The 25,664-nt window shown below is 52.4% G+C and overlaps 1 protein-coding gene and 1 long non-coding RNA gene across 6 annotated transcripts in view; one reads left to right on the top strand and one right to left on the bottom strand.

Moving 5' to 3' along the window:
- ELMO2 (engulfment and cell motility 2) overlaps window positions 1-21,404 on the bottom strand; it is a 39,424-nt gene extending 18,020 nt beyond the window's left edge. Inside the window, exons 1-8 of one of the 5 annotated variants that reach the window (XM_019458269.2) lie at window positions 21,277-21,404; window positions 9,817-9,944; window positions 9,483-9,523; window positions 8,971-9,043; window positions 8,596-8,646; window positions 4,937-5,118; window positions 3,309-3,408; window positions 2,092-2,243 (exon numbers count right to left, since the gene is read on the bottom strand). In XM_019458269.2, coding sequence (XP_019313814.1) covers window positions 2,092-2,243; window positions 3,309-3,408; window positions 4,937-5,118; window positions 8,596-8,646; window positions 8,971-9,043; window positions 9,483-9,523; window positions 9,817-9,894 — 677 coding nt within the window. In that variant the 5' untranslated portion in view covers window positions 9,895-9,944; window positions 21,277-21,404. Of the gene's footprint in view, window positions 1-2,091; window positions 2,244-3,308; window positions 3,409-4,936; window positions 5,119-8,595; window positions 8,647-8,970; window positions 9,044-9,482; window positions 9,524-9,816; window positions 9,945-10,271; window positions 10,401-14,074; window positions 14,169-21,276 lie in introns of those variants that run through there. The other 4 variants (XM_019458270.2, XM_053890199.1, XM_019458273.2 and 1 more) reach the window with 4 other exon arrangements.
- A 199-nt stretch (window positions 21,405-21,603) lies between these two features.
- Window positions 21,604-24,172, top strand: LOC109272338 (uncharacterized). Its single transcript, XR_002082421.2, has 2 exons — window positions 21,604-22,361; window positions 22,728-24,172. It is a non-coding gene; the product is annotated as an uncharacterized LOC109272338 (long non-coding RNA).
- Window positions 24,173-25,664: the final 1,492 nt, after the last annotated feature.

Genomic DNA, 25,664 nt, shown 5'->3' with positions numbered 1-25,664 from the left:
AGGCATATGGCATGCAGAAAAGATTTAGAACCACCAAGACTCTTTAACATGGGGAAACGTTCAAGAGATATTATTTCATAAGAACGTCAAGGTACACACAGTATGTGTAGTAAGCTCCCAGTTTTGTTAACAAAAACATACACAGAAAAAAAGACTAGCAGGGCAGTTAATTTAATGTGAACAGTAGTTATGTCTGCAGGTGGGAAAATGGGAAAAGGATTGACTCTTTGTGCTCCTCCCTATTTTCAAAGTCTTCAACTACAAATTTATTTCATTTTGTTTATTTTTTATTTTGGGGGGAGAGAGAGAGAGGGCGCGCACGAGCCGGGGAGGGGCAGAGGGAGAGAGAGACTCGTAAGCAGGCTCCACGTTCGCACAGAGCCCAACGCACGGCCCGATCCCATGACCCTGGGATCGTGATCTGAGCCAAAACCAAGTCGGATGCTCAACCAGCTGAGCCGCCCAGGCGCCCCTAAACTGATTTCATTTTAATACGAATGAATTAAAGACAACCGTTCTCTGGAATCTTATAATCCAAGCACTTGGCAAAATGTCTCCAAGGGCCGCACTGGGGATGCATTCCGTGGCTCTCTTCTTAGACGGGCTAACAGACTTCCTGCTCAGGTGGGGTGAATGGGCATCCTGGAGGTCTCACGGAGGGCACTAAGTATCTCTCAGCCCCAACAGCAGAGGACATAATTTCTGGTAGTAGCTACGGGCTGAAAATATTCACGGACTGACACCTAAGAAATGCCATTGTCCTCTATCATCCTTGGGTACCCAACTGGGTCATTCCTGATTCAGAAACAAAGAAACAGAGAGGTAAGTCTGACGTCAGGAAAATCAGAACTCTCCATCTGGAGTTTATAATGTTCCCTTCACTTCAAACAACCTTTTGGCTTTGGGGTATGAAAACAGAGACTGAAGAATTCCTTAGAAGTGACAAGGAGAAATCGGGGCTGTTGGCGGGAGGGTGGGGTGGGGACAGGTTGGGAGCACAGCTGAATGAAGACAAGGCTGCTATAAATAAGCAAAGCTGGGAGCTCTGGCTTCCCCGGGCCTGACACAGCTGAATGAAGACAAGGCTGCTATAAATAAGCAAAGCTGGGAGCTCTGGCTTCCCCGGGCCTGACAGGTCATTCTGTCGGCACTCTGTCCATGCCCAAAAGGCTAAAAGGGAACAAAGGAGTCAACAGTATCACCACCTTGTTTTGGGGAGTCCAGCCCCCTTAAATAGGGTTAAAGTGAAGTACAAAGAATGGGGAGGAGAGGAACAGGGCTCCAAAGGGCTCATCTGTCTTCTGGTTTTACCATTTGACAAAATGGCCTGGAATGGGATAAGCTTCTTCAAAAACAAACAAGAACAAAAAACTCCTGAATTATATACCCATCCTACGCTGGCCACTATGCTAGACCTTCTAACCCCTTTGAGCCTCACAAGTCTGAGTAATGGAGAGGGTGAACCCCAGCCTGGACCTGAGGAAACGGAGACCAGATGGGACAAGGTGACATGTGGAAGGCAGGGACCTAGTTAGGACACAGTGGAGCCGGGATCTGAAGGGAAAGCCCGAACTCGTGTCCTATACAATAGTTTTTGCTACCCTCCCCCCGGCCCCACACACACAGCACACTGCTGGTTTGCTAAGTGTTCATTCTCAAATACTAATTGACTTCTCCTTAAACCAAAGCAAGGGATCCAAAAATGACTGGTCCCTCTTCCCAGAGAGCTCAAAGCTTAAAATGGGAGGCAGATAACAAAAACAGGGGATTTTCTATATAATTCTCATAGGTACAAACAGAGACTATTTGGCCCAAAGAGGAGAGAGCATCTAATTCTGTCTGGGATGCGGCGGTACAGGGAGGCCGGGAAAACTTCCCTTCAGCCTGAGGGACAAGGGGCGCCGCGGAGGATTGCGGCAGGAGCGTGACACGATCGGGGCCCAATCCCGGCAGCGTTCCCATAGTGTGAAAGTGCTGACGAATGAGTGAACAAGCAGGCCAGTGGTTTGGAACACAAGCAAAGGGGTAGGGCTGGGAGACCTACGGAGAATAAGAGGCGAGAAGGGGGCCGGGGCGGGGTCTCTTACTCACACCTGGAGGTGAGAGATGAGCTGTCCCACGGTGATTTCCTCTGCTATCTTCTGGTACAGGCTCTGGCTGTTCAAGACCATGCTCTCCAGGATGGCCAGGGACCTCTGAAGGATTGACACGTCCACCATGGGCTGGCTCACGTACCCTGCAATCTACAGCCAGCGAGGGCCAGATCAGTCAGGGAGCCCGGGGCCCAAGCGTGCTGGGCGACTCGAGTCTCTGAGGTTAGCCCACGAAGGCTCTCCTTCCTGGTATGCCATCCATACCGGGCCACTGTCCCCACGTGGACAGCGGTGTCTGGTTTATGGTCCCTAGGCATGGACAATTCAAATTCAAACAACAGCTTCCAGTCAACTGTGTTTCCTCAAAATCTAAGGGCTCGATCCTTTGTTTTCAAAATGAGGTTCAGGCATGGGAAAGCGGAGTGGAGAAAGCACAGGATCTTACTGAAATCGGGAACTCCTTTTATCGCCATGGGCCCTTCTCCTGACACACACACTGTGCCCCTACACACACACAGGCCGGCAGAGGCTCAAGAGGCAGGAAGCCCTCAAAGTCTTGTAATCTCATCACCCCCCGTTATTCTCAACCTCCATTGTAATGTCCTCGACACGTGCCCATTTCACTTTTGCCTAAATATCTCCGGCGTCAGGAAATTCCCAATGTCCCGAGCCAACAACAGGTGTGATTCTAGGTCAGCAGATACATTACTCATTGGTTTTAGTTCACTTTTTGGAAGTGACGCTGCCCCTCCCTACAGAACAAAGGAAAGCAAAAGTACGCCCTCCCATGCACCCAGGTCGATCTGACAACCCGAACAGGTTGCCTTGCAGACCCGCCGGCAGAAGGCAGACTGACATACGAGGCGGACGACACGAACGTGTGTCTCAAAGAGAAGGGAGCGCGCAGGGAGCAGGTCAGAGACGCCGGGCTCGTACTGGCTGACCGGCTAGTGTCGTCCCAGGCCTCACTGACAACCCCGTCCCGCTTTGGCCACCTCCAGTTCTGGGAGCCCGTTTCCATCTTCGAGGGCAATGAATGAAGGAATTCTCTCAGGAGCCCCAGGAAGGCCCGAGCGTGAGGATAAAAAAAAACGGGCCTCGGGGGTAGAGAGCCGACCGCCAGCAGCACGGCGATCTCGCCGGCATCTCTCCGTGAACCTAGAGGACCAGCGGCCACTGAGGGGGGCGGGGAAGACGGAGAGCCGGAGGCCTCACCTGCTTGATGAAGGTGATGGAAACCATGTCCCAGGAGACAATGCCATGGTCCATGAGCTCTAAGAAGGCGGTCAAGGTGAATGCCAGCATCTCACTGTAGCTGAGACATCAACGACACACACACAAAATAATACAAAGATTCAGAACCAGGGAACACAGGTGTGACGGCAGCCGCAACAGGGACGGATTTCGGCGTCAGCACCACACCAGGGGTCAGGCGGTGTGGCTGCGAGTGCCTGCATGCGTGCCTCGGCAGGTGTGCAGCAGGTTCTGTCCAGGTGTCCATCCGTCTCTGGGAAGGGCCGCTGCGGGTCAGGCTCTCCTTCCCCGTACTGCCTCATCTCAGGGAAACACAATCACTCATCCATTTCCCAACCCGAGAAAGCTATCAGACCTCTGTCAACCCCAACACTTGGCGGGGGTACCCAAGGGAGCCCACAGCCCATGTCCAAGGCCAAGAGGGGGCAGAGTGCAGGACAGGGAGTACAAACTTCAGACATGGGTTCAATCCTGGTCAACTATTTACTAACTGTGCACATTTTACCTTTCCAAACTTGAAATTCCTCCTCTGTAAGACTGCATTGGTCTCACAGCGTTAACATCACAGGGCTGTGGCGAGGGCAAGATGACAAGGTATGCGAAGCCCTTACTGCAGTGCTGGAGGAGGACGGGGATTACGACGTCTTCTCTCCTGTGTCCCTCCTCCTTCTACATACAACCCTTTATACATCTGTACGGTGCTCTCGATTTAACAAACGCTGTTCCCAATGGCGAGGCACGTTCGGACCCATTAATTCCTCGTGACAATACGGCAATGGAAGCGGCATCTCCGTTTTAAAGAGGAGGAAACCAAGGCCAGCCAAATGCCGTACTCCCGGCAGACTGCGGAAGTCCTGGGCCAGCGCTGATGGCAGCGGAAGGCTTCAGGATTTCAGTGCAGCTGCAAAATCGGAGACTTAAGACAAACACCCATGATTAGCTGCTTGGTTTGGCTGAAAATTTCAATAGCTGATCCACTGGCTGAAAGATTTCTGACTCCCTCTCTGCCAGCTGAGGCACCACAGGCCTAGACGGCTAACTAAACACCTGTTCGTTCACTGCTGCTCACGGCGCGGTTCCCCACCACTCCCATCCTAGCAGGGAGATGGAAAACTTGCGGAGCTTCGTCTCCCCGTGACAATGGGTGGTGGGGAGATGGCGAACACAGAGGAAGGCCTGTGTGCGCGCACGTGTGTGTAAGTGGGGAGGTGACTGGAAAGGGGAGAGAGGAAGCAGGGGGTGATTACGAACAGACCCCTGTTCTGGTCAATAATGGACACTCTGCTCACTAGCCTCCCCCAGGCCAATCATTTTCCATAAATTAACAGGTTTGTCGTGAACCGACTTCTCTCTTCCTGACTCCTGAAGCCCCTGTTCTCGCTCCTACGCGGCATCTGTGAGAGCCCAGCTAGACTATGAGACTGAGGACCGTGACGGTGCATTCCTCTGTGCAGACCCTAGTGCCTGGCACGCTGCTCTGCACCCACAAGGTGCCCAGTAAGTTCAAGAGGCTCGGCGGAGATGAGGGAAGGATGCCCCGCCGAGCGTAGAGTCTCTGAAATCCCGAGCAAGAGCCCAGTAATACTCACTGGGACAAGAGCTTGGTTCCACTCTCCACAAGCCGCGTCAGCACCACGATGCCGTCCATGTTGATGAACTCGGTGGCGAAGGTCACGTCGGCAGAGAGCTTGGCCAGCTCCTTCATGGCATCCAGCCGGGCCTCCATGTTGGACGACTGGGTCCTCTCCATCAGCTGGCGTGCAGCCCGGGACTACGAGACCAGAGACAAGATGTGTGCCATCTGGTCCTCGCGGCAGGTTACCGCTCTGTGAGTGGCTCATGAAGGCCTTTCTGTGGCCATCCAGCCCGAGGCAGACCCTGTTGCTGACACTGTCTAGGAGGTGCTTACTACAGGCTTATTGGACCAATCAGGAAATTCCCAGTACGCCAAGACCGATCTGTAGTTACGGGTATCCCTTCTGTAGCACTCTGGTCTATGGATTACAAAAACTTCCCACTGAAGGACTACAAGAGACACTGAGGAGACAACAGGCGCCACCTCTGGCAGACAGAGAAACAGATATTGGCTCAACAGAGGGAAGTTTTCTATTAATTTAAGCCGTCAGCCAGTAGACGACGTTGCCTCTTGATGTAATGAGCTCTCCGTCACCAAAAGCAATCAAGGAGAATCTGGACAACCGGCTGGCCAAGATGCCACACAAGGGATTCTTGCGTTGACGGAGGATTTAATCTGATGGTCCCCTTTAAGGTCCCTTTCAATCTGAAAATGTGGTAAACCTGACAATTTTTTTTTTTTTTTTTTAACCTTCTCTGTAAGTCTGTATCATTGTTCTTCAAAACTGACAGTCCTGGGGAAACTTTAAGAGTATCAAGGAGCTGGAAGCTTTCAAAATAGCTTTTTCAAAGTGATGGCTGGTGACTAAGCTTTCTCCTAGCCCACCAACTTTTCCCAGCAGGTTGCTTGCCTCCTTTCTACAAGCTTCGGCCATAAGCCCTTCCCCAGTGTTTGCTGGTCTTTCCTCTGGCTGAACTTAACTAGCTTTATAGTCAGTGCCTTGCAAGTGACCGATTCATCATTCTTGATTTTTTTGTGTGCTAATTCATATTCTCAGCTGGAATGGAAGAGCCTTGAGAGCAAAATGCTCTTGGGGTCTTTACAGTGCTAAGCAAGTGACCGCAGCCCGGCTCCTGCTGCTGGCAAAGAGTCAGGCCGGGTCACCTCTCTCCCCTCTGCCTTTCTTCTTTTATTCTTACAAAGACGGCCCTAGACCAGCACACGGCTCTCAAGGACACAGAAATCCTCCACACTCTCCATAGCGGAGAAGGCGCACGCCACGAGAAAAGGTCACAGGATAGAACAATTTGAAGAACACTGGTCTGCATCACACTTAGAAACTTCCAACTCCAAATGTTAACGTTCCTCCTGAGACAGCGTTTCTGGGCCGCTGCCTCCTGCTCCAGAGAGATGTACTCCCGAGAAAGTCAACTAGTCTGCGCAGGAGGTCTGTAAAACGCTTCAGCACGTCTGCGAAAGCAACTCCCGGGCTGTCACGTTAAGCTAGAGGAGCTAAGGGGGGAAATGAAGTCCTTAAGATGAGAAGAGTTCGGGAAGGGGGGGCGGGGGAGCAGGAGAACGTGCTGGTGAGAATACTGGCAGGGAGTCAGAGAGCCCTGGGTTTGAGAGGCAGCTCCGCCACGTTTTCATCTGTGTGACGAGCGGCAAGTCGTTTAACCTAAGCCCCAGTTTGCCCATCTGCAAAATGGGGTTGCCAGGAGTACCCATCTCATCGGGTGTCTGTCGAGGTTAAATGATAGCACGTATGTAAAGTGTGCAGCAGAATGCCGGCATTCCGGAACCGTTAGCTGTTACTACTCTGCGTCGCTTTTCCGCACAGACGGACCAGTCTCATCCCTCACCAAGAAAACACGTGTCATCGTGCCCTTGATTTTCTGGCAGCCCTTCTCCACCTAAGCGACCCCCATGCCCGACTGTCCTCCTTGGGGACTGAGCAGTCGAAAATCCCTCCACCTGCGCTTTGGATTCCTCCTGTCCTGACCCAGTAAGGTTCCGGTCCGTTTGCACCATCGACCTTCCTCTCCCATCTTAGCTTATTCTCGAAGACACATAAAAAAAATTGCACCAGCAGTAAAGGGTGGAGGAGGCGGGGAACTAGGTAGATGAGGGACAGGGCAGGGAGGGAGACCTTTCACTGCATCTTTGTCAAACTCTTTGATTTTTGAAACACATGAATGTTTTACCCCTTTAAGAAGTTTTTTTTTTTAATGTTCATTTATTTTTAAGACAGAGACAGGGCACGAGTGGGGGAGGGGCAGAGACGGAGGGAGACACAGAATCTGAAGCAGGTTCCAGGCTCTGAGCTGTCAGCACAGAGCCCGATGCGGGGCTCAAAGCCACAAACCGTGAGATCACGACCTGAGCTGAAGTCGGACGCTTAACCGACCGAGCCACCCGGCGCCCCTGTCTTACTCCCTTTTCAACAGCATTCTCTTTTGGGCTCCACATCCCCGAGTTCTTGCCTTCTGTGTCTACTTCCTCTTATGACCGAGCTTCCTGACAGCGCGGTAAAGTCACGGACCTCACTCTGCTGCCACTGCAGTCTGTCTGTCACCCATCACCCCACCAAAACCGTCTTCGCAGAGGCCACCAGGGACCAATGGGCTTCCCAGATCAACAAACGGCTTTTCTGTTCCCGGTTTTCTTGCTCTCTGCTCACTGCAGACCATACCTTCCTCTGTCCCGACACTCCCTGCCCTCAGCTCCTAAGCCACTTCCTGCTCCTGGTTTTCTCTCTGCCCTTCTGGTTGCTCCCTTGGTTGCCTTTAAGGGCCACTCTGGCAGGAATCGGGGAGTCACCTCAAATTCTCCCTTTTCCTTCCATATCCGGGATGTCACCACATCCCCTGGTTCACCTCTAAATATTTCTCATGCCTGTCCTTCCGTCTCCACTGTCACTTGCCTTCACGGGCTCATTAGCTTCTTAAAGATTCCTCCTACCACCAACCTTCTTTTTTTAGCCCATCTTTCACACTGTCACTAAAGTGATCTTCCTAAAATATAAATCTAAACATAATGTACCTCCCTGCTGAAAATCTTTCAATGTCCCCACGTTCCCTTTCTGCATAAAGTCCAAACCCATGAGTAGGCCATCTGAGACCCCTGCCATCCGGGACCCTTCCGGGTCTGGCTCTCCCCTGGCTGCTGCGGGCCCTCTGCCACCCAGCACCCCCGCCTTCCCCAAAGCACATCTTTCTGCTCGGGATACTTTTCATTTTCTTCTTTCTTCAGCTGATTCTTGCTTATCCTTCAACATCTGCGCTAAGCTTCCCCCTTCTCTGGGAAGGTTTTCTGGGAATCCTTAGGCTGAGCCAGGCGGTCCCTTTCTGAGTCCCCCACAGCTGCCTAAGCAACTTTCTGTCAAGATGTTTGAGAGAGGCCTTTGGTTGTTTACTCCCAACAAGGCTGTGAAAGCAAAGACGGACTTTTTTTTTTTTTTTTTTTTAAAGTAATATCCACCTAATACTGGGCTTGAACTCACAACCCTGAGATTAAGAGTCGGCTGCTCCACTGACTGAGCCAGCCAAGCGTCCCTCAAAGATTGACTTTTTAAGCTGTGTAGTCTTGGTTGCTGGAAAAGAGTCTGGCCTAAGGTGGGTGATCATCTAATGTGTTAAATAAACGTCCCCCCGAGGAGAGCCGGATACCTACCGGGGAGATAGCCAGCTGTAAGATGGTCCCATTCTTAATATCACTGCGCGTCTGGGTAGCAAAGAGGAAAAAAGAGTAGCTGAGATAAAATATTAAAATTGTGCAAGCCAGCTGAATCAACGAGAACTTGCTGTCATTTTAAAGTAGTCGTAACCGAGCCTCTTGGGTCAGGCCTCCTTCCGCGTGCTTCTTGCCCGAGAACTCACACCCCCTCCGTGTGCCCCGAGCCCTCAGGATGTAGAAGCCATGGTTTTCCAGCCACTAGAGGAAGCAGGGGCTGGTGCGTCCCCAATAAACAGAAGCTGCCTGCAGGTCGGCCACCTCCCTGGGTGGCTCGCTTCCGAGTGAGGCCTGACTTGCTGCTTCGGCACTGACCTGCTCCGTGATGTAGAGCTGGGGGCCGTCTGCATAACGGAGGGTGTAATACTCCGGGTTTGGCAAGGACCACCTGTGTAAGAAACACACAGTACAGGCACTGGGCCCTCCCTCCAGGCCTGGCTAGAGGCTGCACGTGTTCATTTCCAGCCCAGCCGCTCAAGGGCTTGGGCGGCCTGTTTGGAGGATGGGGGGATCCCACGGGTTCAGGCGGAGATGCTGAAAAAGCAACTTGCATAAAGATGGGCACCGCGAAAAGATGGTGTGCGCAATTGGGGGCGGGCCTCGCACCCCGCCCGGACCTCGGGCAGGACATTCTTGGGCTTAAAGGAGGAAAAAAGGTTTAGGGGAGCTCTTAGGGACATCCTCCTCAGCTACTTCCTTTGTGACACAGTGATCCACAAAAGCCCCATCCCGGGGACGCAACTAACTGGAGACTCCTCTCAAGGTCTGGCAGTGTTCCTCTAGTAGCCAGCCTGTCCTTGTCCAGAACAAGGACAGTGTCTACTCACCCGTCACAAACTTCCTTGATGATGGATGCCAGAGGCCGTTTCTGAAAGAGAGAGAGAGATCTTTCACCAGCAACCACAGGCTATTCACGCCAAGGTTCTGATGAGGGGCTGCTAAGAAGGATCGACCTGGGCCTTCGTGTGGACTGCCTCCCGGAGAGGAAGCCTCTCCCAAGCCGGGGCCAACCTTCCACAGGGCAGGGCGGGACAGGCCTTGACGTTCGTGTTGCTGGTTCTTACTCCTGATGCCAACGGCCCCCACCCCCGAAGACACCCTCTGCCATGCACTTCCCAGATCCTGCTCCCCGCATCTCTGCTTCTCATTTCAGGAGCTTACCTGGTCGATTTCAAGGAGCTGAGCATTAGCACCTGGCCATTCGATGGCTACTTTGACAATGTCTGATGGTGGTGGCATTGTTCCCAATGGGCCCTGTTTCTCCAAGAAACACACACAAACACAGCCGCCTGGAGACAAAGAATCAGAAAGAAGGAAAGAGTCAGAGACTTTGCCTTCGTTTTCCACTCCTTAGATACTTTGGAGAATCAGAAGATAGATAGTGTCCAAAGTGACATACCGAACTACTTGGTTGGAATTTTTCTATATCACACCGTAACCTCTCCTTGGGCTTTCTGTCTCTTTACATTAAATCAGCAAGTAGAAACGGGACAAAGCCTATCCATCAACTGCGGATCAGCCGGTAGCAAGATCTGCCGATGTGACACTTCGGTCTAAGGGTCAGGAGGACTGTGTGGTAGAAGGATGAATTTACTGCAAAATGCCGGCCTTGGGACCTTGAGAGGGAGAAGCATAGCCTCTGAGACAGACAAGAACAGGCAGAGCCTGTTCTCGGTCGAGTGCTTAGCTGAGCGGAGCCAGCCCTTCCGTCTGCAGCCATCTTAGGAAGACCCCCGGTGTCGGCCCGGCCCGGCCACACACTCTCTCGCCTCCTCTCCAGTTTCTGCTGCCACTCCTTCCCCCTCAAAGGACACAGTGTGGAGCCTCCTCTGTGTGGGATGACGCAGAGTTCAGAAAACGGGGAAGAGAACTGGGACAGGAAATGCTATTTTAGTCCCTACTGCCAAGGGCAAGGGCTGTTGAGAGCCCAAGCGTGGGGCGGCGAGGACAGCCTCACACGAGGGCCCGTCTCTAGGAGGACGAGGCTCCGGAAGTACCTCTGACCCCCCTCCCCCATGTGTCTCCAAAATGAAGGGAAACGAATCATTTTGAACAGGTCTGGAAGATGGGCCCATGTGACCGGTATCCTAGGCAACTGCCAGCTTAGTGGTGCTCCAAGCAGTAATTAAAGCATTTTCTCTCCAAGGTCTGATGAAGGGAAGTCACTCGACTGATGGGTTATTTCCACGTATATTTACATTCCTCACCTACAGGCTCAGGACAGGCCTCTCTCTCGCTTAACGAAAGAAACCTTCCTCCTGCATCCACCGGGCTCAGCCTCTCTCTGCAATTCATGCTTCGCTAACGAAGACCGCCCGGCCCTCCCGGAACATGCTAGCTGCTGCTAAGCTGTTATTCACTTATGCTGTCAAGTGCTAGGCCCCGGCACAGATGTCAGTTCTCGCAGCCTGGGAAGCACACACTCCTTTGGTGAAAGGGGTCACAGTTCCTTCCCCCACACACCCACGAGTCTCAGAAAGAGGGAAGCTTCCACGACCAATGTCCTGATCGTGGCGGGCTGCTCCAGAAGTCAACTGTCGAAAATACCAGCATTTTCAGGACATGGCAATGGAGAGATGGTTTTCAAAGTGCTTCCACCGGTTTTGCTGAGCCCTCCCAGCAGCCTGAGGAAGTAGGCGGAATCAGATTACTACTCCTGTCTGAAGAGGACACAACTGGCGCTCAGAGGCTGGTTAAACTGCCTCAGTTCCACCAGCCTGTAAGTAGTAAAGGACACAGAACCTGGGGCTGGCTTTGGCCAGTGCTCTTCCCCTCCCCGCTGAGCGAGCCTTTCGGTTCGCTGGAACGAAATCAAGCCTGAAGGGGTTGCAGGGGGCCGGCCTGATGGCCCCTAAAGCTTCTCAGCTCCAAGCAGAATTTTCCACATGCAATGTTTATGGGCCTAGATACACAATGAGCCTCTGGCAACTGTTCCCATTAGACTAGCTCCTGGCTGAGAAGCTCTGCTCCAGTGACACAGCACAGCAGGGGCGGGTACCATGAATCTCGGGGTGCCTGGGGCAGGTATCCCCATCCTTAGTGGTAAATGTGCCAGAATTAGGAGGTATGACTATACAGTTGTGAGATCATTTTTTAAAACTGAGATATAATTTATATATCATGTATATTTATATACGTGAAATGCAGAGCTCATGTATATGCATGTATATATATATATAAGTATATATAATAGAAACACACGCATGTCGGGGCGCCTGGGTGGCTCAGTCGGTTAAGCATATGACTTTGGCTCAGTCATGATCTCGCAGTCTGTGAGTTCGAGCCCCGCGTCGGGCTCTGTGCGGACAGCTCAGAACCTGGAGCCTGCTTCGGATTCTGCGTGTGTGTGTGTGTGTGTGTGTGTGTGTGTGTGTGTGTGCCCCTCCCCTGCTTGCACTCTCTCGCTCTCAAAAATAAACATTTAAAAAAGTTAAAAAAAAAAATACACACATCTCTCTATAACCACTGCCCAAAACAAGACCTGACACATTTTCATCACCCTAGAAAATTCCCTCCTACCTCCTCCTAACCAATCCCCCACCTTCCAGCCCTCCAGGAGGCAACTCCTTCCTGACTTCTCTTGCCATACATGACTGCTGCCTGTTTTTGAACAGTATGGCTTTCTTAGACCATTTATTACTTAGTTCAGTTCTTCTCTTTAAAATAAGGAGGCAGTGCAGGTGCAGCAAGATCACTGGGCTGGGATGATTTCGCTGCAGAAGAAGGAACTAGATTTGGATCCAACGGACTCAGGACCTAGTCACAGTCCTGCCCCTAAGTGCTGTGGGGGGAGGGGATGTGTAGGCGTCCCTTTCACCCAAGTCTCTACCGTGAGATGTGAGTGTTGAACTAAACCACGTGTAAAGTGCCTCCTGAGTCTAGAACTCCATGATTCTAAAGTAGAACGTACAAACCCAAACGAAGACTGCCCGCTTCAAAGTCCTCACCCAAAGAAACTACGCCCTTAGTTCAATGTGTTGCTAAGAAACAACCAGTATCTGTTAGAACTCCTTTCTGGATACTGTCTTTGGAGAGAGTTCTCAGCAACCCTGCCCTTTCTCACCAAGTGCAGGCAGTCCGTTCATATTGAATGACACCCTCCCCAGCGGTGCCCCAGCTAATGGGACCGAGGGGAACACTCAGCCTCAGCTGGACCAATCCAGCTCTTTCTCTTAAATTTAAAGACACGGGTTAAGGACGTTGGATCACAACGGGCCCTGGATCAGAAACGTTGCAGTCAGCCTCACAGCAGGTACCCTGCCAAGCCAAAGCCACCAGCAAGTCAAAGATACCGCGAAGCAAAAACCAAGAGCCTTCAGAGGAAGCTGTTCTGCAGGAAGAATCCGGAAATGTGCAGTAGATAAGCAGAGGCCACAAACTAGAAACCACAAAGTCCCAAAAAGAGATGGAAAAAGCCTGATGATTTCCCAGATTCCATGGCTCCAACTCCTACACTCGGGGTGCCTGAAATTCCCCTGGATCCTGCCAAAAAAAACTCCTTTCAATGGAACTGGACTGCTTTTCTGTTCATTGCAATGAAAAAGCCTAAGGCTCAGTCTGACCCCAAGCTTTGAAGGAACTCTAAATGGAGGCCCAAACAGACAGCAGCATGACAGGCTTAAGATAACGGCACTGAGGGGCACCTGGGTGGCTCAGTCAGTTAAGCATCTGACTTCGGCTCAGGTCGTGATCTCACGGTTCCTGACTTTGTGCCCTATGTCGGGCTCTGTGCCGACAGCTCAGAGCCTGCTTGGGATTCTGCCTCTCCCCATCTCTGTCGGCCCTCCCCCACTCACTCTCTGTCTCTCTCAAAATAAGTAAAGAAACTTAAAAAAAAAAAAAAGATAATGGCACTGAGCAGGCCCTCAATTAACACTGGCTGAATTAATGAAGAGTGAAACCCACTTAGGTACGTCTGGTGTGTTTACAAAAGACCAGTGATACGGTGACACGTATGTGACAGTTGTATGTAACAGTTAATAGGTAGACAGCCTCTTTATAGCCGATCACTCAGTTCTTCGGCATTTCTACAGCTGATGCTCAAAGAACCCTGTAAATCATCCCTACTTTACACAGAGGAGGCAAGTGAAGTTCAGATCGGTTGAGAAGCTTGTCTTCCACACAGCTCCTTCCCACGCCTCCCTGCCCTCCCAGAAAAGAGAGAAATCGTATTAGAATTGGATCTCACGGCTGAGTCTTATGACTTCAAAGTTAGTTCTTTCCCCTCTACGTCGTACTTCTTTGATGCTGATGACGTTAGCTAACAATGGCATGGTGCAAAGGTAGTATTCTGAGGGCTTTACCTGTATTAACTCATTTAATCCACAAAGCCACCCTGTGTGGCGTATTATTATCCCCATTTAAGAGACAATAGAGGCACCGTGAAATTAAGTACCTTGCTCAGTGTGACACGGCTGACCTTAATAATTAGATCCCAGGTAGTCTGGTGCTGTTTGAAGGCCATGTGAAAAGCAGGCAGTGCTGTACGTGGCCCACCGCAGGTGTCTGGAGAACGGTTCTCCACTGTCTGGAGAAGGAGATCGACACCTCCCCGTGTGGCATTCGGTTCTTCATAACCTAGCCAGATCTTCCCAGCATACTTGGTATTTCTGTGAGGCAGGCCACGTTCTTTCATTTCTTTTCTTTTAAAAAAAATTTTTTTTAATGTTTTATTTATTTTTGAGACAGGGAGAGACAGAGCACGAGCAGGGGAGGGGCAGAGAGAGAGGGAGACACAGGATGCGAAGCAGGCTGCAGGCTCCGAGCCGTCGGCACGGAGCCCGACGCGGGGCTCGAACTCACGGACCGCGAGATCGTGACCCGAGCCCAAGTCGGACGCTCCACCGACTGAGCCGCCCAGGCGCCCCTCGTTTCTTCTGTACCCGTGCATGTCCTCCCCCTTCCATGGACGGTCAAAAGAGCTCCTATCCGAACATCAAAGCCCAGCTCACATGTCACTTCCTCTCTACCCTTCTTAGCTTTCCCCGCTTTTCCCTAGCAACATGAGACTGGAGGGGGCCACTCTGTTCTCACAGCATTCTGTCCAGACCCCTGCGAAGGCTCTCGTCCTGCCCCGTTACAGGTATTATTATTGTGGTTCCTGTACACACTATTACAATAGTCATGTATTTACACGTCTCTCTTCCTCACTAGCTCCTCCCCCAGGGCAGGTACACCCTGTAGCTCCTCAACCTGGCACGGCACCCGGCATACCGGCGCGGTTCAGAAAGGACCAGTGTCTGCACAGATCCGTCGGCTCTGACCTCCTCAGCTCCTACGAACCAGGCCTGCCTCTGAATGGAGAGGGACTGGCCAGAACCGTGCCGGTTGTCTGGCGTTCCCTCCGCGTCCTACCACCTTCCAACTGCACAGCGGTTCCACTGTTGAGAGTTTTGCCGTCATCTCTAACGTGAGAACGTGTCTCACCGGAAAACCAGATTTGGCGCCCCTGACGCTACCGACAAGAAAGGGGCGAATAACCCCCCGGCTTTTCTCTCTGTTGGAGGCACCAGGAGACAGGAGAGTCGGAGCAGTAAATGGTCCGGAGCACGTTCCCGGACGAAGGGTCTCCTTGTGGGGAACTCTCTCAGTACTGGCTTGCTTACTCTTCTCGTTTTCATTTTAGAAAGGAAGTGGAAATTAGGTCGAAGCGATTCAGTAACATTGCAAAACTCTCGGGGTTATAAATAGCCTCTTGGCCGGCCGCTCAGCAGTGCTCCAGAGCTCAACACCAAGCAGCCAGGATAAGGGAGCTGCAGTTCACATCCAGGCCCAGGGGGGGCAAAGAAGTGATAACACCTCTTCCGGATGAAACAACTCTGCCAGCCCTCACCTGCCATCCCCTTTGAAGTGTTACAGATGTAAAGCCGGCTTGGAAAAACTCAAAATGCCACAGGACGGGAGAGATGAGAGACGCACACACTGATCTGAGGAAGAGAAATCTGTTTCACGCAGGAGAATGAAAGCACCGGGTTTCAAAGGCAAAGCTGGGGAAACGAGAAAAATCGTAGCATCGGTGTCTCCAATGGAGCATTCCCTAAGCGGCTTCTGGAAGGTGTGTTTACAAAATCAACATTGTTACCAAGGGCCCCGTGGAGCTTTGTCAATGATGGCCCAGGCAGTGACGGCTTCCCCCCCCACCCCCGCCCCCGGCCCCCTGCCGCCCCCAGTTCTTTTAAGGATAAGGACTGACATGTGCCTTTTTGTTCTCTTCTTTTGCTTTTGATTCAGTGGGGGCGGCATGGGTGAGTCTGGTTTATGTTTCCTGCAACAGAGTCGGCCACACCAGGAAGGGAACTGGAGGTCACACCCTCTTTCTAATCAAAACCACAATCTCACTAGAGGCTTCTCCTTCTGAAATCTTCTCATCTGAGAAGTGACTCAACTTCCCTTAGTTAGGGCCACTGAATGAGGATGAGAGCTCTGAGGTGCAGAAGGGGGGAATTGGGTTGGCAGAGATTCAAGTTCTGCCATGCACTGCTCACTGCTAGAAACACTGAGAAGGACCGTCATGCCAACAGTAGCTGACTTTTTGGTTTTTTTTTTTAAGTTTATTTATTCGAAGTGGGGAAGGGCAGGCAGGGGAGGGGCAGAGAGAGAAGGAGAGAGAGGAAGCCCAAGCAGGCTCAGCGCTGTCAGCACAGAGCCCGATGCGGGGCTCGATCTCACGAACCTGAGAGCACGACCTGAGCCGAAATCAAGAGCTGGCCGGATGCTAAACCGACTGGGCCACCCAGGCGCCCCTGGCGTTTCTTTTTGGAGAAATTTGCGGGACACCAGACTCACCCAAAAGCCACTAACCTGCAGCCAAAGTGCAGTGAGTAAGGGTATGGGAACTGGGTACCTGTCTGGGCTTCTTCTTCCTAACACCTACCCTAAGAATCACCTGGGTCTCCTCTTACCCCGCGGAGAATCACTGTGCAGCGTTCCTATGCTTACAGAGCGGAGTTTAAGCTCCTTAGCAGAGCATTTGGCTCACTCTGGGTCCATGTGGCTCTTGAGGCCAGAACTGTCATCGCACTGTCATCACGCTAGTGTATCACACCAGACCATCCTGCTGCCTCAAACATCATGCTCTTCTGAACCTGTGCTCTCACTTGAGCTATTATTCCCTCCACCTCGTCCAAGTGGCAAAGTCCCGTTCATCCTTCAAGGCCCGGCTCACACGACGACTCATCTGCGTGGCTTTCCTAGTCTTCTCACCTCAGGCAGAATTCACCGCATCCTCACCGGCGCTCCCAGTCTCTTACACAACCCTCCACAATCCCAGTGACCTGCACTTCTCTATATGTAGCCTCTTCCCTTGCTACTCAAGCGTGAGCTGCACTCCAGCAGCAGCAGAGTCATCTGGGAGCCTGCGGTAATGGACAATCACCCACTCGGTCGGAATCTGCCTTCTAACAAGACCCCTAGGTGGTTCGCATGCACGTTCAAGTCTGAGAAGCAGACTGCAGGCCGGCGGTTCTCAACCCCGGCTGTGCACCATCAATGCCCACCCCACGCCACTGACTCCCCCTCCCCACCCAAGTGTTCCCCACGGCGGTCAGGGTTAGGAGCCACGGCCAGCTGGACCGTTAGCCACCCGAGAGCAGGACCCATCCGGCCCACGTCCACTCCCCCGCCTCCTCTTCCCCAAAGTTTTCAGCACAATGCCCAGCACACGGCTGGGCCTGCAGAATTCCACCTAAAAATACCCTCCGGGATGCCCCGACACCTAACTGCCTTTAAAAAGAGAATAAAAACACTAATGACAGAGGACTATTCATTGCCTAGAACTTTATAAATCCCTAACTATAATCATCAACGGATTTAGAAGGGGGTCAGTGTTTGCAGACCACTTACCTCGGTTTTTGGAAACAAGACACTGAGATGGAAAATATGGACGAACTTTGAGAAACTGTTTCCCCTCAACAGACCACTGTGGTTGCAACAGGGCGACAGAGCTTGTGCAGGGAGGGGGTGTGGTGAGCCGTGAAGAGTCCTGGGTTATGGCTGAAATCCCGGGCTAAGGGCCCGACTCCTTCAATACCCACCATAACAACACAGCATTGTTCGTGTTGTAAAATCAGGCCAAGCCCTCTCATTTTATAAATAGGAGAACTGAGGTCCGGAGAAGCTGGCAAGGCCACACCACCAGTTGGGGACAAAAGAAGGTCTTGCCCCCCCATGTCTGGGTTAGGTTCCCCCCCCCCACTGCAGGGCAGGAGACCTGACTGCCCAGATTGGCGACGAGCACAGGCCTCTCTAGGCCTCTTGTCCTGATCTACGTGAGGGGGTTACACTAGATGTTTTTGAGGCCTCTTTCCACCGTGACCTGCTAGGGAGGCGGTGTCACTTAGTGCTTAGGAGCTTGTGTTCTGGAGTGGGACAGACTTGGGTTTGGATCCCCCTCCAACAGTTTCTGTATCAGTGAAATGGGGGTTAAAATCAACCCTGCTCTATAAAGTGGGTGTGAATATTAAGTGGGATGATCTACGCGAATCATTTTAAGCACAATACCTGATAGGAGTAAGCAGAATCCCAACTGTGTGAACTCGAAGAAGTTACAAAAACGAGTTAACCGCGTTCCCCAGCACGAAGCAGCCCGACCTGCCAGGCTGCAGGATATTGATGACAAAATGGGAACACAGGTGAAGGCAATCGGGGAGGAAAATCAATACAAAAGGCAAAGCACCACTGCTGGAGGTGTTCTATACCACTTTCTTCCAGAAGAAGTACCTTGGAGAGTTTTTTAGTCACTTCCAAAGCAGAGGGGCCAAGTACAAGGCCTGGCACATAACAGGTGCTCAACGAACCTTCCCTGGTGACTCACGTTAAACCAGGATGCCCAGTGGGGTGACAGGTTCAAACGCCTTAACTAGCCGGGCAGATGAGGAAATAAGCCATGCAGCATCTACGCAGGCACGGTGGCAGACTGCAAAGCACCCACCCACCTAAAGGAACTCAAATTCAACACTTTTAAGCACGTGATGCAGCTTGGCCTCGGCAGCAACTTTTCGGGCTCTGCACAACCACTGATTCTCTCTCACTCTTCATTGCACCACAGGGTGTTGTGCATATCATCTAATCAATCACCCTGTGACCTGGCCTCGTCTTTCCACAGTGAGCATCCTGAAGACGAAGGCGGTGACTTCTACCGCCCTAGGACAGCGCTGGCCTCACAAGAAGGGAAACCTCACTCAGTGAGCAACTGTGGACCGGAACAGCCACGCTGTTAACCCAAGCGTGGTGCTCCCAGCACCTCTGAAATGCTGCAGGGTGCAAATATTTTCTACCCGGCTCCGGGGACCGGGCCGAGTTGGTGTCCACTGTGCTGAGGTACAGTGACTACGTCCAAGAAGGACTTGTCTTGCACACTTTTCCTCCAACTGCATCAAAGATGCTTGTCCCTGAGCCACCCAGACAGGGGGCACCGATGCATGCCGACACACTACTGTGCATGAAACCAGACAGAATAGGCAATCTACCCACAGGTGCCACTGTTCTCAAGTTTCGTCCCCACTCCCTGCACCCCCAAATTTGCATGACACCTCCTACAGGCAGCACAGGGTATAGAAAGACCAGACTCCAGACTCCAGACGGGGTACTGGTCCTAATCTTTCCTCCTCCGCTCACAAACTCTAGCATGGTCACCAGTAGGCAACGTAACTTTTAGGAGCCACACGATTTTTATTAGTAAAATGCAGACAATAATTACCTTAGAAGAAAGTAAACGGGATTAAATGCCACAGGTAGGCGAAGCTTTTAAAACTGCACAGCCCAATAGGGCAGTTCCTACCACAGTACTGCTCAGGTACCCCTGGAAACGTGGTTTCTACAAACTGAAATAGACTGGCCACAGGCAGAAAACACACACCAGGTTTCAAAGACTTAGCACACCCGCAAAAATGTGAACTATTTCATTAATAGTGTTTTTATATTGGTTATGTGTCAAAATAGTATTATTTTGGAATATGTTAAGTAAAACGTGTTCTAAAAATTAATTTCACCTGTTTTTTTACTCATTTTTAACGTGGCTACTAAAAAAATTAAATTGCATGCACTACATCGTATTTTTTTCTTCTTTTCTTAATGTTTCTTTCTTTTTGAGAAGGAGAGAGACACGGAATGCCAGCGGGGGAAGGGCAGAGAGAGAGAGGGAGACCCAGAATCTGAAGCAGGCTCCAGGCTCTGAGCTGTCAGCACAGAGCCCGACGCGGGGCTCGAACTCACAAAAACTCACGAACCGTGAGATCATGAGCGGAGGTGAAGTCGGAAGCTTAACCGCCTGAGCCACTCAGGAACCCTAGTGCATTATATTTCTGTTGGACATCGAACATGACTCTAGCATAGAGCTCGGCACACAGGAAGTATTCCAACGTTGGCTTCTTTCTCCCACTGGCAGGCCGGCAGGTACCGTGATTCACGCCCCCTCCCTCCTGTCAAAGCCAAGTCCTCCCTGATTTAATAAATATTGACAGTGCCTGGTCCTTGTGCAAGATGCGGGAGACACAAGGAGCAAAACCAGACACAGTCTTCTGGGCCTTACTGTCTGGATGGGAGGGACAGACATTAAATACTTTCACAAATAAAAGGAAAACTGCAACTGTTCAAGTGTCACGAAGGAGAAGTGCACAGGGTGACAAAAGTGGGGAATTTACCTGGAGGAGGAGTCAGAGCCCAGGGATGCGACCCGAGGAAGTGATACTTGAGTCCAGGTTTAGAGGACAGAGGAGACTTTACTGGACTAAGCCAGGCCGAGAAGAGAAGCCCAGGCAGAAAGACTAAGGACAAGGACCACCCCCCTCCCACCCCGCCCCTCCAGGGCTTGGTATGTAGAAGGAATAGGAAAAGGGCCGTGTGAAGAGTACTGAACGGGAGGGAGAGGTCGGAAGGACCAGATCTCCGGGGCTTGCAGGAGGATCTGGGGCCGATCCTGCAAGAGGTGGGCAACTGGCCAGTTTTCCGCAGCAGTGTCCTGATCTGATGTGCACCTTCAAACACCCCACTGGCCACGGTGCGAGGCCCATAGCAGAGCAGCCAGAGCGCGTGGGGCTCAGGTAGGACAATGCCACAGTTCAGGTAGGAGGCGACAGACGCCTGAACAGAGGGGGAGCGGCGGAGAGAAGTAGGTGGACTGGTGGCTGCAGAGCCGGCCGGCTCGACGGGGCGGGGGGGGGGGGGGGGGGGGGGGACGAGCAGCGTGTGCTTCGGAGGCGGCGATGACAAGAGAGACTCCAGGACTGCAGACGAGGGCCACCCAGCCCCACACACTCCCCGGGCTCCCAGCGAGCGTTCTCCCATCCCGTCCCTCCCCCATCTGCTCGCCGCGCCCGCAGGCTCCATCCTCCCACCCTCCTCCTCCCCACGCTCCTCAAGGCCCGGCCCTCCTTCCCCACCCGACGCCCCTGCCGGTCGCAAATCTGCGGCCCGGCGGCCCCCGCAGGGCCGCGACCCCCTGCGGAACCTGCGCGCTGCAGCCCGGGCCCGCCCTCCAGCCCCTCTGCCCCTCAGTCCCCGAGGCAGATGCAGGCCGCAGCCTCCGGCCCCCTTCCCGGCCCAGCCTCTCCGCCCCGCGTCCCTCGGGCCAGGCCCCTCTCCGCGGCCCGCCGCGCCCCGGCGCCCGGCGCGCCCCGCACTCACCAGGGCGCCGACCTAGGCCCAGCTCCCGCGCCGGGGTCTCGCCTCCGCCGCTCCACCAGCCTCCGCCCGCTCGGCCTTCCCGGGATCCCGCCCCCGAAAGCCAGCCCGGGCTCCTATTGCTCCGCTCCGCCGTCACGCTGAAGTCTCTTTCTGTAATTGGGTTGTTTGCCTGTCACTCAAGAGGGGGCGGGCCCAGCTGCCGGGGGAAGTCCCCGCCCCACTAGCAGAGGCCCCTTAAAGAAACAGGCTTCCTTTCTCCCCACCCTCATCGCCCACCCCGCTGGCTGTGGGGTCAGGAGGGACGCGATTCCTCAGCAGATCCAAGAGGTGGCATTTTCTCCCCCAAACTTTTCTTTTGACACAGCCTGAGAGTGAAGGAAAAGGTTTTGGTTCCTTGTGACAACTCGGAGATTGTGAGGGCTGAGCTGTCCTCTGGTGGCACTCAGCCCCATGCCCAGCGGGCATGTAATGCACACTCAACGGTGGAGATAACTGAGTGGGAGGTGACAGTCGTGTCAGAGGCTGTGAGAAGCCGTGGCTGCTCACCACCGAGATGGAGCTAATTATACCGGTACCCGGGGCTGACCGTGGGCGCTGAGCAGAGGCAGAGGGGTACAGCTCTGCTGTAGGATCAGTGGGGACCCGTGGGAGGTGGCATTTGTCACCGTACCTGCGGATCAGAGCAAGGCCGGGCACCCAGCCAAGACCTCGCTGGGCTATCTCCCTTTATACAACCCTGATGTAAGGTATTATGCCCCTCCCTTCCTTTCAGATGCGAAAACTGAGGTTGCCAGAGGGCCAGAGATCACGCAGCTAGTGACCGGACAAGCAAGACGCCAGACTGTGCTGGTTTGATTCTAAAGCTTATGGTTTAACCATCTTGTCTCACAGATCCTTGCAACAATCCTGAGAAGCAGGTATTTTGATGTCCGTTTCACAGATGCGCAGCAGAGACTAAATAATGAAATCGATACTACTCAGAAAGCATGAAATTAGTGACTACCGTTTATATGGCACCTGACGATCTGCAAAGCAGTTTTACATAAGTTGTTTCCTTTGATTGCAGAAACAGCTTGGACCTGAAGGTAACTTTGTTAGTTTTATTTTACTGGTGAATAAACTGGTGCTCAGGGAAGTGGAAACTTAGTGCGAGCTGACATCAATACAGTCCCCGCAGAGATCCTCTTGGAACTTTCCACAAAGGTCCAGATAGTAAACACTGGGCCATACGGTCTCTGACAACTAGTCAACTTCTCTAGGTGGTGACCTGTGGCCACAGTTTGCTCACCCCTGGTCTGTGTCACTTTGCTGGATATCAGAGTCTTTTATGGACCATTGCTTTGTGGGATCCCTCACCACAACTTTGTTATTATTCATACTGTTATTATTTATTGTTACTGTTATTATTTATTGTTACTGTTGTTGATGACGTCATCTCCATCATTTTACAGAGACGGATATAAGGTTGTCATGGTTAAGGATTTGCCCAAGGTCAACACAGGAACCAGAAGCCGGATCCAGCTTTCCTCACTCCGAATCCCATCCTCTGTCTACCACGCTGCACTGTCAGATTCCATTACTTGACCTTGTGATGATGACAAGTCCATGGTGAGAGTCCATGAGGGTTCAAGGTGGGTAGCAGACCTCCTTCCTGCCCCACTGCAAGGTGGCAAGCCGTGTTTACCTTTACTTCCCCGGGCTCTGGGGAAAGGTAACGCCTGTAGTTCTCCTCCTGAGGAACATTCTCCTACTCCTCCCTGCCTTCCCCGTTTATTTCAGCCCCTGAATACCTCTCCCTCCCCCAGCCCCCAGGGGGCTTACACTCAGCACCCTTGATTCTTAAAGAGAAATGGTCTCCATGTGGGCAGTGACTGTCGTGGCTGACCAGCTATCTGCCAAACCCCTCTCCCTGCCTTCTGCAGTCATGTGGCTGCCCAGCTAAACTTCACTGCTCAGCCCCACTCGCAGTGAAGGACGGCTGGGTAGCTACGTTCTTGTCTAAGGAATTGGCGTGTGAAACTTCAGGCCAGGCCTTTACTCAGTAGGCCTGCCTCCTCCCTGCACTTTGGCCTTCTCGCCAGCTGGACCCAGCCTTGACCTTGTCATGAGGATGATGTGCTGGGGGATGACAGCACCACAACACCGAAGGTGCCGGTGTCCCCAAAGGAGCACTTGGAGCAGAAAGCTGCCTGCTGATGGGGAATACTTCCTCGGCACTTCATACTCTGAGGTGAAAGCGAATTAATCTTTGTTCTCCATGGGCCATTAACTTCTGGGGAGTGGGGGGAGAGGGGCGTCTAGTAGAGCGAGCCCTGCACTTACACAGCCTGGGCTGACACCTCCTTAATCTTGTGCCCTGGTGCCTCACCTGCCTTGCCCTAGTTCTGGCCCTGTTCGGGCCACATTTATCCGAGGAATGCGTCGCTCGTTTTAGCTTTCTACTGCTTCGTCCTTTTCTCCTGATATGCCAGTGCAGCTTCTTTAATTGCAAGTTTCAGGAAGCAATCTGGCTAACTTCGGCAGAAAAGGAGCTTATGGGCAGGCTGGTGGCTAACTCACAGGCGTGACAGGAAGCCGAGAGCCAGGTGGGGAAAGGACAGAGACTGGAGATGCTGTGGGTGTTGAGGTAGGCACAATGCATTAGCCCCGTCCTTCCCCGCCCCCTCCGCCCCGCCCCTTTCTAGAACAGATCTTTGTCTGATCACAATCAGTCTCTGAGGGGCACCTGGATGGCTCAGTCAGTTAAGTGTCCGACTTCGGCTCAGATCAAGATCCGGGGTCGTGGGTTCGAGCCCTGCGTTGAGATCTGTGCTGTCAGCACAGAGCCCGGAGCCTGCTTTGGATTCTGTTTCTCCCTCTCTCTCTGCCCCTCCTCCTCCCTCTCTTTCTCTCTCTCTCTCTCAAATAAACATTTAAAAAAAAAAGAATCAAAGTCCCTGGTGCCAGAGTCCGGTTGGCTGAGCTCAGTAACGTGTCCTCTCCCCTTAGCTAGGGAGGGCAGGCACCCTGACTGATGGCCCCACCGAGGGAAGAATTCCCCATTCCTCCACCTCCACCCCTGCTACCCTGGGCGGCTGAGGCCAGGTGCCTGTTTACAGGATGGGATCAAGTAGGAGAAGAACCTGAAGCTGAATGTCATGATTTCATAAACCCGACACAGTATCTGGCCCATGGTAGAGCATAGTCTTTAAGAGGCCTGTGCCTTGTAACCAGACAGAGCTCTCTGTTACTTACCAGCTGGGTGTTCTTGTGTAAATTACTCGATCTCTGTGAGCTCGGTCTCCTCATTTGTACAGTGGGGATAAGAACAGCACTGTCCTTGGGGTGCCTGGGTGGCTCGGTCGGTTAAGCAGCCGACTTCGGCTCAGGTCATGATCTCACGGTCCGTGAGTTCGAGCCCCGCGTCGGGATCTGTGCTGACAGCTCAGAGCCTGGAGCCTGTTTCAGATTCTGTGTCTCCCTCTCTCTGCCCCTCCCCTGTTCATGCTCTGTCTCTCCCTGTCTCAAAAATAAATAAAACGTTAAAAAAAAATTAAAAAAAAAAACAACGAACAGCACTGTCCTTCATGGGCTGTCCTGAGAATTAAATGAGATGCAGTAAATGAACAAAACTTGGCACAGTGCCCGACATAATAAGTGCTCAGTAAATTATAGGTAGTTTTTTTTTTTTTTTTTAATTTTTAAGTCCCTTTCTCTCTCTCTCTCAAAATAATTAAATAGAGCATGAACATGAGCAGGGGAAGAGCAGAGAGAGAGGGAGAGAGAGGATCCCAAGCAGAGCCCTGATGCAGGGCTCGACCCCACAAACTGCAAGATCGTGACCTGAGCTGAAATCAAGAGTCGCACTCTTAACCAACTGAGCCCCCCCAGGGGCCCCAAATTGTAGGTAGTTTTAAAAACTGTAGTAGGCCTTCGATATGTATTTATTGTGTGAGTGAATTGTCTATAATGTTTTCAGTTCTCCTGAAACCACGTCTGAAACTGGAGGGTATAGAAACACCCCAGCTCTCTAATCCACACGCCGTCCACATTCGGGGAGCCTGGCATCCCCTCGGTGGCCTCACTTCCCAGCTTAGGGCTCTGGTCTCCACTACAGTGAGTCCCTGTGTTCATGCTCCTCTCCCGTGCTCCCTTCTCTCTCCATTGACTCATCTGGCAAATCCCAACTCTGCTGAAACTCAGCTCACCACCTGTCCCTCACCTGTGCCCCCCAGCAACTGACAGGGCCAGAGAGAAGTACAGACCCTCTGTGGCCCAAGTGGGTCCTCCCCACTGTGGGGTAACCCCACAGCCCTGTATTTCCATGGCCTGTCCGGTCCCCCTCCCCCAGAGGCTCTCTCGTGTCTTCCTTCTCTCTTCTGCCTTCAGCTCCTCACTCGTAGCTGATG

The sequence above is a fragment of the Panthera pardus genome, unplaced genomic scaffold (assembly GCF_024362965.1).
Source record: "Panthera pardus isolate Hobbes unplaced genomic scaffold, ASM2436296v1 HiC_scaffold_25, whole genome shotgun sequence".
NCBI classification, from domain to species: domain Eukaryota; kingdom Metazoa; phylum Chordata; class Mammalia; order Carnivora; family Felidae; genus Panthera; species Panthera pardus.
This window is presented reverse-complemented; position numbering and strand designations above follow the sequence as displayed.